Source organism: Ochotona princeps, chromosome 11 (assembly GCF_030435755.1).
Source record: "Ochotona princeps isolate mOchPri1 chromosome 11, mOchPri1.hap1, whole genome shotgun sequence".
Classification (NCBI taxonomy): domain Eukaryota; kingdom Metazoa; phylum Chordata; class Mammalia; order Lagomorpha; family Ochotonidae; genus Ochotona; species Ochotona princeps.
In genome coordinates, this window is record NC_080842.1 from 47,905,556 (window position 1) to 47,917,967 (window position 12,412).

The 12,412-nt window shown below is 42.5% G+C and overlaps 1 protein-coding gene across 9 annotated transcripts in view; it reads right to left on the reverse strand.

Moving 5' to 3' along the window:
- LIMCH1 (LIM and calponin homology domains 1) overlaps positions 1-12,412 on the reverse strand; it is a 312,362-nt gene that overhangs the window by 16,443 nt on the left and 283,507 nt on the right. For all 9 annotated transcript variants that reach the window (XM_058670166.1, XM_058670159.1, XM_058670162.1 and 6 more), the window contains 6 exons: positions 10,816-10,921; positions 7,243-7,280; positions 4,372-4,452; positions 2,680-2,772; positions 1,729-1,833; positions 413-540 (listed from right to left, as the gene is read on the reverse strand). In XM_058670166.1, the coding sequence (XP_058526149.1) occupies positions 413-540; positions 1,729-1,833; positions 2,680-2,772; positions 4,372-4,452; positions 7,243-7,280; positions 10,816-10,921 (551 nt within the window). The remainder of the gene's footprint in view (positions 1-412; positions 541-1,728; positions 1,834-2,679; positions 2,773-4,371; positions 4,453-7,242; positions 7,281-10,815; positions 10,922-12,412) is intronic.

Genomic DNA, 12,412 nt, shown 5'->3' on the forward strand with positions numbered 1-12,412 from the left:
TAAGGGATCCTATGGCCAGGTTCAGGTCCATCCTCCAACTACAGCAGGTGAAACCTGGACCCTCAGGGTCTCATTTCAATGTCTATCCCCTCAGACAGAGTTGCCATTCTGGGTGAGCAACATTTAAGTTTGGAGCAATGGATTGGAGACGTACTTCTTTGATGATTTATATGGTCTTCTCTAGTCTCCAAAAGGTTTTGCCTATTTAAACACAAGGTTATTTATATTCAAGAGCATGAAGATACTGACTTCAGAGCTATTACAATATGTTCAAGCACTATGTAATGTATTACTGGAATGATTATTTCAAAGCTGAATATGATTTGCATCAGCAATAGGCACCCTTCCTGGGACGGACCAAGCAGAGCCAGGCTTTGTAAATTTTCACAGACAGCCTGGTACCAGCTCATACCTGCCCTTCTCCTCCATGGGGTCACAGCCCCCAGTCTTCAGCAATAAGTCATAGTCATCTCCCTGGAATGGTTCCTTTGCTTTTCTTTCTTGTTTTTCTTCTTGACAGTTTTCCAAGTTCATCTTCTTCTAAGGGAGGAGCACAAGGATAGGTGTAAACATAATTTTAAACACTATTCATTTATTTAAAAGGCAAATCAAGAGAGAGAAAGATCTTCCATGTATTGGTTCATTTCCTAAATGTACTCAACAGCCAAGGCTAGGTTAGGCCAAAGGCAGAAGGAGCCCAGAGCTCAGTTGGGGTCTCCCATGTTGGGCACAGGTATCTACGTACTTAAGCCCTGAGCTGCTGCCTCCCAGGAGGATATACATCAGTAGGAAGTCGGATTAGGAGTGAAGGAGCCTCAAGATTCATACTAGGTACCCTGCTCACCAGCTGCAGGTGTCCCAAACAACAAACACTAGGCCAAACAGCCACTCCTTAGGTATAGTTTCTTAGTGGACAATAATTAATCTTGGTTGTGGGATATTTGAAACATTCTTCAATTACCTTGTGTGCGACTTAAAGAGTGGTTCAAATCGTCTAAGTAATAACTGAGCTTAAACTATTGAGAATAAATGTCTAATCTGGATCTTCCCTGAATGTTGTCATGAGAGGGAACTGGTCAGGAAGCACCCCTTTCAAAATAAAGAAAATGACAAGAGAGCTCATTTCAGGACACAGGGATTTAGTTCGCACAGATTATTTTATTTCCATACATTGGCATGTATAATTCCTGTCAGTATCTCCACACCCTTGTTTAAGGGTCCAGGAGTAGACCAGTCTCTGTAGGTTCTTTCCGACCCTCCAAGATGCAGGTACATTTCTTGTGGGATTTTTGGTAGGAGCAGTTTTTGTGGAGACTGATGAAGATCGTGCTGTGTTTCTGGCAAACACTGTGAGAGGGTTCTTGGTGTGGCTGAGACGAATACATGTCTGGAGAAGCAATGGGTGATTCAGCAAGCAGGCAGTGAGTAAGGCACTCCAGCAACATGGCTTCTCCAGAGGAGATCTCATCAGCCAGAAGTGAAGAAACTTTGCTGCCAGCCCTTCGGCATAGATTTAGCTGGTATAATGGATTTCCTGCTTTGGAGGAAAAGGCTCTAGGGTACCTTGGCATAACAGAGTACAAAGACCATCTGGCCAACGTGACTCTAAGGGCCTCGCTAGTTCTAAATTTTGTTCTGTTGGGTCTGGTGAGAAACTGTTGCCTGGTGGTTTTATACTTCTGGTTGGGTTTACTCATCTCACAGACTGTTTTTAATGTGAAGTCTCACCAGCATCCCGTTGCCATTGGTCACAGAGGGGGGTGAAGAAAGCTGGTCTGCAGAACTTGAAGAAACAGTAAATGGAACCACAGTGTCTTCAATGATCTTACGCTCCTAAGAGAAGAAGGGCAGGAAGTGATGAAAGTGGAAAACAAGTCATATTTGCCAAGAGGAAAACTTCATTAAGGAACTTAGAAAAAAATATGAATGCATGCAAACAGGCCATTTAAAGAAGCTTTATTTTTAAAAAGCATGCCAATTGTGTAGCACTCTCTATGGGCAACACTTTCGAAATCAGCCTTGAATTTCTGTAAATTAGTGAGTGTGACATAAGAAGCTTTGTTAGAAAAGTTACTGGGAATCAGTACAAAAATTGTGGTTGAAGGTAGAATTCACAACCATGTCAATTATAAACAAATTTTAGATAGTAAGTATAAAACAGAGCCCCTTCAAATTCTCAGATGATAAGCATAAATTCTCTAAAATGCTCTGGTTTGTTTACTTAAAAAATAAAATGAAACAAAATTCTCTTTCCAGATCTCTTAAGTCTTACACAATGAATATCAGTGATAACAGAGATAAATCAAATTTACCCTCATGAAATTAATTCACTACTATTGAGCATGATTGTCACAAACAAGTACACATACACACAAATTAGTTGATTCTTTCACATCATCTTTGTAAGAAAGATAAAAAATTCAACTCTGGAGAACAGATGGAATGGTACTGTTCTTGTTGATGATTGCCCTATATACCCTGACTGAAAAATATATGTTGGGTGATGTAGCGGTCTTTCAGAAACACTTCGAAGCACCTGTTTCAGGGAGGGTGCCGGGGTTCTGCTGTGAGTAGGGGGAGCCAGACACAGTCACATGCTACAGATGACACTGATATTGGCGGGTTGACAGACATCAAGGAATCGGGCTGGCCGACTGGATGGCCTTGAGAATTCCCTACCTCCTCATAGTATCTGCGTTCTTCCTCTTCCACTTCCTTCTGGGCCTTTTCCCACTCTTCTTTCAGCTTGTCCTGCTCCTTCTGGTACCTCTCCTGTTACGCAAGTTGCACAGATTGTTCTGAACTGACCACTGCATACAGCATTGGGATTTTTCCCCTCTCTAAATCACCACATACAATACATGGTAACATTCTCCTTTTTCATGTAACACTGTAAATCTAAGAATATTCGTGCAATACAATGGAAGTACGATCTTTAGAAACATATTTTTATGTTCTAGTGGGGGGTAGCATTTTCTGCTGTGGGTGTTTTGTAGAACTGTTTTTTTTCCCCAAACAAATGAGTAGAAATTTGTTTATGGATGAACAAGAAATGGAAAGAGTCAACAACAATCATCCTTTAACCTGGGTTTGGTCCTGGGTGAGGTTAGATCAATAGTTTTCACTGGATCTTTTGGAGATGAGTTTTCTCATTTTACTAGTAGAAATACGTTGTTGCCAGGAGCGTTGAATAAGAGAGTGTTAAATAACCTCTCTGGCAGGTTACAAGACATACTGAAAGGTCCAAAGAGGACAAGACAGTAATTAGCTGCATAGCTGAACTGCTTGGTGTCACTCTGCACTCAAAGATCTGTGGCTGATTCTGCCCAACTCTCTCTTCCTGGGTACTACACTGAGATTTCCTCCAGGTACTACCTGTAAGTCATTATCTTAGCAACCAACGGAGTTCATTAGCTTTCTCTGGAGCCTGGCATTCGTACTCATGCAAAGCCAATTTTGGTCAGTCACACAGACTCTGGCTCCAGGTGAAAATTTGTTAGCAAAACCAAATAGGGTCACGTTTCAGAGAGGAATTTTAGTGTTTCTCAGAATAGAAGAACTAGATCCTAAAATTACATAAAAACCTGAAAAATAAGCAAAGCTTCTAGGCTTGTTGGTTCTAGGAACTCATATCCCATGCTGCTTCTCTTCAAGAAAACACACTGGTGATGCAGGGAAAGGCAGTTCCTTACACACACACACATACACACTTCCCCACAAACACTTTGGCCCACAACCCACCATGCCACACCAGCTGATGTGGAAAGACATCACTTTTGGAAAGATAAGAGCCGTACATTCACCTGGAGGCTGTGCTTGTGAGCAGGGCCACCCTGCAGAGTGGAATTCACAGAGCACCGTGATGGGATGCACACTTGCCTGTCTCCTGTATTTATTCAGCACAAGTCTGTCCTGTTTTTAAGTTTGTATTTGTTTATTTAATTTCTTTTCATCTGCGGGTTCATGTTCCAAATGCTCTCAACAGCTGTGGCTGGGCCAGCCTGAAGCCAGGATCCTGAAACTCTATCTGGGTTTCCCATGTGTGTGGCAGGGTCCCGAATACTTCAATCAGCATCATTGCCTCCCGCATTTTTACCTTAGCAGGAAGCTGGATGCTGGAGATGGAGCAAAGTACTGAACCTGAGTACCCCTGTGTAGAATCCTGACCTGTTACGTGCTAGGTAGAGTGCCTGGCCCTGGAGTTGTTGTGTTATCCTGTTGTTCAACATCATAGCCTCTGGTAGGGCACCCTATTGCATGGACTCGAACTGACTTTCCTTGACTAAAAGTCTACTGAATCTAACAGATCCGAGTAAGACAGCATCATCTGAAACAAAGGAGACAGAACCAAAGCAACAAAGCCAGTCCTACCTGGAGCAAACGCTCCTGTTCTTGTTGCCATTTTTCCTGTCGTCGGCGCTCCTCTTCGGGGTCCCATGCCCAGAACTTAAACTGTTCAGAAAAATAAAAGCATGATTAGAAGGGAGCTGTGTCCTCAGTGCCAGGTGAGGAGCAAGAGAATGGTTAGCCCCTGGCACCCGGATGGGCGCACAGAAGTGGAAGCCTGCACGTACCCAAAGCTCCTCTTTGGCAGCAGAAGTCACTGCTTAATCTTTGTCATCTTTACTTACAAGATATTGCATGATTCTATGAACATTTTTTGGTAGCCAATGAAAACACAGAGTAATTGGCCACTGGCATCACTTCTCTGAAAGTGATTTCTTAAAGGTATATGTGCTCCTGGGAATCCACTATCTCCTCCTGTATATTGACCCTGGTCCAAGCCAACAGGACCAGTGACTCCGGCAGAAATGTGTTTTGTCAGAAGTGATGTCTGTGCACGATAAAACTAACTTTTTATTCTGCTATGGCTTTTACTACACTTCTTTCCCTAAACTGGATTGTATAACTCACCAATGCCCATCTGTACCTCCTTAGGTGTAGGTAAATAAAGCTCCAAGGAGTCCATAGAACACAAACACTCAGATCCAAAGGCCTTTCATTTGCCTTAAAGCACGTTTCCTATGACTGTATAAGCCAAGGAGATGCACAGGAATATGGGGAGAAGGATGCCAGAACCAAAGCAGGTGTCTAAGCTGGAGGTGTAGTGAGGGGGAGGCACCAGCAACAGAGACGCTACTGCGTTTCAGGCACCCAGGGTAGATACCAGGTAGACCAGGTTTCACACACACAAAATTGTGCTCCCCTTACCTCTGTTCAGATGGCACACTTTTGGGAGGCATTTTAGAAAGGCCGAGGAGTCTTGAGTAGAAAAAGCAAGGCAGAGTGGGTGCAGATAAAGGAAAGATGGGAGAACCTGGGAACTACGGAGGAGGGCAGGCAGAATCCAGCTAACCTTGCTGCCTGGGAAGATAGGCAGGGCCTAGATTCCCAGATTCCCAGGTTTCAACAGATTCATCTGCTGCCCAGGGGACCTGGGTCAGCCCACTTTCCACCCATACAGTCCAGGGAAGGGTCTCCAGGCAGAAAATGCAGGCCGGACCATGGGATGCTGGGTCTAGAACTACTGTCACTGCTTTGATATGTCTAGATCTGTGAAATGCATGCCTCCTTTTGCACTCTTGCTCTGGTGGCTGGGCATTGTGAGGTCATCACAGAATAATCAGAGAAAGGTGGGTCAATATGAGAAGACATTGACTTGCTGTTGGCCACTGCTGGATTTACTCAGCATATTCATTGTCGCACTACAGGCTCAGCTAAGAGAGGCATGGAGAATGGAATTTAATTTGTTGTGACCTATGGTCTTCCAACTTCCTTTGGATGACCACAACATGTCATCCACATCAGTATCCCTACTGGGAGATTCTGCTGGAGTCCAAAGGTGTTGGGAGGCAGTCCTGCCTGCCTGTCTGGATGAATGAAATCACTCCACGCTGGGTAGTGCACCTGCAACCTCCACAGTCCCCAGAGCTTTGAGCCATTCCACATCTGACCAGAAACAGCCTGCGTCCATTAGGTCAGCTTGTGTCCTCTTCCAACTTCACCTTTGCAAGTTTTGTGCATTTTTTCTGTTTTGTGTAGAGCACTTAACAAGTGAAGAGCATCCGTTCTGAATGGGGTTTTCAGAGGATTTACTTATGTAGGCCAGTAATTTGTCTCTTGTTCTTACTTTCAGAAAACAAGAAACAAGAGCATGTCTTTTTGGGATGCCCTTCTTCTCCAGCTCTGCTTAGCAGGCTCATAAACAGCTTGATACCCTTCACCTAAATACAGCATAACATAGAAATCAGTGGGTCACTTGACACTCTTCAGATCTATTCCATGAATGCCAGCTTTGGGTTCCTATGCATGGTTTCCCAGGAAACTCAGGATTCCCAGAACTGAGCCGCCACAAATGGTCCCTAGCTTTTGAATGTAGCTAGAGATACAGTTATGTGACAAGTGAAGGGTCCCATCTCCATTCTGTGGAGGTACTTAGGGCTCCCCCACAGGGGATAAGTGACCTGTAGGTGGGTACTGCTGTTGCCTATGGTGGGCCTCTCGGATTAGCCACTGTGCTGGGGGTTCTGTATACTTATTTCCATTATGGCTTACAACCATACCAAAGGTGACCATCACCTGATTAGACAATGCAGGTGAGGATGAGAGAAATTACACAACTCCTTCCATGGCTTGTGGGCCACACTGGTTGTGTTACAGAGGAAATCACCAGATCTGATGGGAATTTCAGAGAGCGAAAGCATGGATGACAGGCCCAACACTGGCTGCACTAACTCAAGAGTACTAAGATGGAATTCAGCAGCAAGGAAAGAAAGTTCCACAGTGCTTGACATTATAATTAGCAAGTGCTTTTTCATTTCTTTTGAGATAAAAAATGAAAAAGAACAAATACAAAATACTGCTTATGACAAGGCATATAACACAGAACGTGGGTCTCTGCTCTACACCGAAGCACTGTCCTCATGCAACAAAATAAAAAAAAAGGTTTTGAATGCCTATGGAAATTGTCTATTTAATACTAATGTGTATTGTCATTTTAATTGTTTCTTCCAGATTTTATTTTCCTGACTCATCATTCTGCTCCCAGGTGCAATACCAACCTTGTGTAATGCTAATCCATGTCTTAGCGATCTGCCTGACAGCTTTATACATTGCTTTAAATTATTTTAAAATTAATTGTTTGGATCTTGCTATTGTTTAAATACTCTATAAGGAAACAGAACGTGTTATAAATTAAAATCACACTACTCACGATCTTATTTCTTAAAATGAATTACTTACAGGTGTTGTTGCAGGTGACTTTTCATTGCTTGGAGAATCTATAGCACAGAATACAAGAAAAAAGGGATATTAATAAGTAGTTTCTCATGGCTTTTCCTTTTGATTATCTCACTGGCGTACAGTTGCTATGTCAGCTTCATTCATTTTTTTTTTTTTTTTGGTAAATTAAGAGCATTAGAAAATCATAATAAAGCAGACACCTAAAGCAGGTTGTACCCACCACCAAAAGAAGTTGTGGCACATGTGACATGATTAACCACAGCAATTAGCACCAGGTACTAGACTAGAGGAAGCCAAGGCTATGCCTAGATTTGGTTTCAATGCACCCTGCATTCTGGTCTAACTGAGCAGTTCTGGCAGTGCCATGGAGAAGTACAATACAGAGAGGTCAGATGGCATCCCAGAAGGAAAGAGAGAGAGACACAGTTAACAAGAGGGCTATTTCCAGTTTCTGTAAAATACTCTAATCTTTGTTTTGAAGGGGAGGAGCAAAAAAGAAAGCAGTGGACATTTTCTTTGGATTCTTAAAATCAGTGCAACATTTTGGGCATTTCTCTCCCCAATTATAGCACAACTAGTATACTAGCTCTTTGCTAACTGTGTCGGAAATAAGCATTTTTTTCTGGTCTGAAATCAGAAGGGAAGATAAATGGCAGCTATCATTAGTTGCTCCAACAGAATATATATATATATATATACACATATTTTTTTTTCACAAGAGAAAGGCAGCTACCCAGGATGCAGTTTACCTGACTGGGAGAAAAACTGGGAACGTCGCCAAGAGTTCTGAACTCTAAGCGGGACACTGGCAGTGCCAGGCAGCTCTAGATACGATGGCAGAACAGAACAAACAGAAAATCAGGGTGAACACTGGCAGAACCATGGTGCCAAGGACCCAAGGAGGTCTGGCTGCAGTCAACAGAAGAACGAAGAGTCCATGAACCTAAACACACAGAGAACCCAGGAACGGCCACAAAGACCTGAGACACGATGCTGGTGCTTGCTTTCCGCTGTGTTAGGAGAAATGCTACCGGCTCATACTTGGAGGTGATAATATTCAAACATTACACTTCAAAACAGTAGGAATATGCTAAAAGTACTGCCAACAAGCATGCGGCTTTTGCAGAACACTATAAGACAAAAGACGGCTGAGGTGGGGGCTGTCATGTTGTCACGCTCATAAAGGTGATGTTTGGAGGTGGTAGCACATTATCTTTGCACATATGAAAGAGTGTGTAAGCATTTATGGAGCTCACAGCAAGCACTTGGCATCCCTCAGCAATGGGCTGTGCTCATCTGTCATGCTCAATGCAATTTTATGGCTTCGGAGCTTAAAGAATGCTTCTATTTTACTAAAACACAATTTTGAGGTATCTTATTGCTGTGGTGATACAGTTGAGAGAGAGAAATTTGTCATCTTTAAGTGCATTTTATGAATGTTCTCAGAGGATATAAAGATGATCTTAGTGTAGGTGAGCTTGTTGAAAGGGAATCCTTTGGAACGTCCCTGACAGACTTAAAACAAATGGGGAGATTTTGCTTTCTGGATGATAGGTTATCAGGTGTGGCTCTAGGATTTCTGCCCTAATTATACACATTCTTTGGACTTGATGCTTGGCTTACTGACCTGCACGTTGGTTCTTATTTTTGTAACTGGGCAGAGACCTCCTACTGCCCTCCTCCCATCTGAAGACAAATCAACTCCTTTAAGGTTCCATTTATTCCAGGATATTTACTTTCTGAAAGTGGAGTTTCATTTTCCTATCAATGACGTGTTAGGTGCACAGTGCCATGTCAGGGAGTTTTCAGAGTGGTCGCTGGGTCTGCAGCTTCGGAGTCACCTGGGACCTTGTGAGATGCGCAACCTTCCCAGCCCCAGCCCAGCAAGCCTGAATCAGCCATGCTCTGGCACACACCCTTTGGGAGAATTCTTGCTTCAAGTCACTTCTCCACAACACCAGCATGCTCATTTCAAGGCAAGCATTTAAGGGCAGTTTAGTTCTGCCTCATGTCTTGCTCCATACTTCTGTTTCTATTGGGGCTATTCTACAATGACTGGATCATATTAGCAATGTTTACTCTGAACCAGATATGGCCCTAAATACTTTTTATAAATTATTTCACACAATTCTTTCAGTACCTCTATACGGGTGATATTCTTCTTTTAAAATCTTCCAGTGCCACTAAATCTTAATTTTTCAATCACTGAACCTGAATGAGGTAAAGTCTGTAAAGTTTAACAGCATCTTTTATAAAACCAAAATGCCTAACAACAAGGAACAGAATGTGACAATAAAATTAAAAATTAATTAATATGGTTTAACATGTCCATTCTATCTGCACTTGATTTCTCCACATATCACAAAGTGCTAGAAATGAGGCTGAATTAGATTAAAGGGTCGATTGCTGGTTCAGCTGTAAGATTTTTTTTTTTTTTTTGCCTATTTCCTTTGGGATCATCAGACTGGAAAATCTAAAACAATGGCTTGGTATTGAATTCATTCTCATATTAAGAATGGAGTCAGCATCAGCAGACATGTCAGCAAATGCCCTCTCCAGTTCTCCCATGGCTAAGGGAAGTTTCCTCGCATCCTGCCAGCGGAGCCCCCAAAGCTGCCCACTCTTGACAACAAAAGTAAAAATAAATCTCCATCTCAAAGAACCTGTGCCCTCATGTCTTTGGACTGCTGAGTGAATCTACGAAGTGCACTCACAAAGAACGTACATTAAAAAGGAAGACCAAGGAACCCTGCTCCCCAAACTCTGTTTACATAGCAAGAGAATGCACACAGGAGAGCCTGGTGGCCCAGCTGCTTTGAACAACAGTCCTGGTAACATGTGGGATCCTCGGGAGCCAGTCTCACACCCCTAGGAGACCTTTTTGGCGGTTGAGGGCACATGGACTTCCTACATGGAGAAAGGGATTAAAGTTGGGTTCATAAAGAGCAAAGGGCATGACTCCACAACGCATATAGGAATTCAAGGGCACTTAGTGGGTTTACCGTAGTCGGTGGCCCTACACCCAATGTTTCCAGAGACTTCCCCCCCCACATTATATCAAACATTTGAAAAACATTAAAACATATCCTCAGTACAAAGAATGATGAAATCATAAAAACATAATACTGAGGGTATATTTTAATATGGCATATATATTACTACAAATAATTTTCTGGACAAACTAAAATTTTGGGCTATGAGTAATATTTTCAATAAATTATTTTTAAGAGTTTAAAAATGTCATTTATTTGAGAGAGAGAGACATAGGTCCAGGATCCAGGAACTCAATCCAGGTCTCCCAGCAGGTGGAAAGGTATAAACACTTGAGTCATCAGCTGCTCCTGTCCCCAAGGATACACACCAGCAGGCAGCTGCAAAGTGCCTATAGCATCTGGCTGACAACACAGCTTTGGCAGCAGGGTTCCTGGCTTGTTCCCATGGAGTAGCCCCACCTACTAAAGTTATTAATTCAGCTATCATGTACTCTGGTAAACACCGTGGCTAAAATAATATCAATACACAGGAGTAGCCTCCCTTTAAAAGAGGGACCTAATAGAAAATATTTCTCTTTACCTTGAGAACTGATATTTGGCAAATGTAGTTGGTTGGTTTCATGCATCTTGTCCAGAAATGGAAATGTCAGGGTAGCTTCTGGTTCCGGGCTCTTTGGCTTTGCCACCTGGACCATGGGTAACAGACACAAACATTACACAGATTATTCAGGAATATATGCACAGGTGAAACAAAACCCAAGTCCTCAGCTATTACAGAAGTCTGTAAGTTCAAACATTTGACTTATAAGTGGAAATTATTTACCCCTGCCCTAAAATTCTTTCATGCCTTTCTATAGTAGAGAAGTCCATCTTTCTCAAATAAATGCATTTTTAAAAAAACTGATGGTCTCTTTCCTTCAAGTTCAACTTTGGAATTAACTCAACTTTGGAATTAAACATGAACCCCTCTTTTTCTTGTTGACCAATCTCATTCCCTTCTGGTACCACCACCCTGTTTTTGTAATATCAGGAACTGAGATAGTCCTCATAAAATAATTAAACACTATCAAACATGGCCCAAACCCTGATGCTGTTGGAGCATTTTTGGTACATTAGAAGAAATCTTATAGTAACCAATTCCAAAATAACAGGTTTTAAGTATTCTTGGGGGTTGTTTTATAAAAGCAGAATTTTTTTCCCTAGTGCTACTTAATTTTATTTCTTATCTCCTTGCTCTAAATGATCTTTAGTAATCTTTAATGAAAGTGTCTGCCTTCAGGTTTGTTGTTTCTGATGAAGCTAAGTAATAAGACCAGATTTTCAAATGCCTCAATACAGTTTCTAACAGGAGAGCCAGTAGACCCCGAGCACAGGCCTGAAGGGAGAGCTTGCACCTGCTGGTACGGCCTCCTCACATGGTCTCTGTGTCTGCTGGCTGTCCTGCCCACACACTCACTTCAAAGCATTCAATGGGTGGCCTCAGAGCAAGGGAGGTATAGGGCACTTGCTTCATTGCAAGCTATTCTATGACTTGGTTTGAATTTCTCCCCTGTGGGATTTTAGTTTTTCTTTAGGAATAAGGTAATCACATCTAAGAATTGTGGAGGAAATAGGAGTATGTGGCTAATTACCTCATTGTGCACCTCTTGGTCTACCAGACACCCAAATAAATGAACATTACCACTAACCAGGACTGCTATGGAAACATTAAGGCTGGTGTGCATAGAAGCGGGGTTCATAAAAGAAACACTCCCAAGTGAAGTCAGGAAATGAAAGCAATGCCAAACATGCTGATATGACCACTGTTGTCACCTGCTACTCAACGAGCAGGCGTGCTGAGCCTGGAGCCCACAGAGCAAAACTCACAAGGTGCAGACACTCCATTTTGCTGGACAACAAGAACGATTCCTTAACCCTCTGTGTCTTATTTTATGCTTTTCGAGTGTTATTTTGAGAATAACATTTCTCACAGAGCCAAAGGGTCCTTTGTGCCAAAATACCAGGCATACTTAACGACCCCTGAGAACGAGTTTTTCCTTAGTGGGATACTTCTGACATCAGGGGTCTAAAGGGAGATCACTCAAAATGTCCAGCGTCCAGTACTAAGCCCGGTGTCACAGCAGGTGCAACCACTAGTAGTCTGTATAATTGATGGAGGAATCAGAAGCAGCACGTTT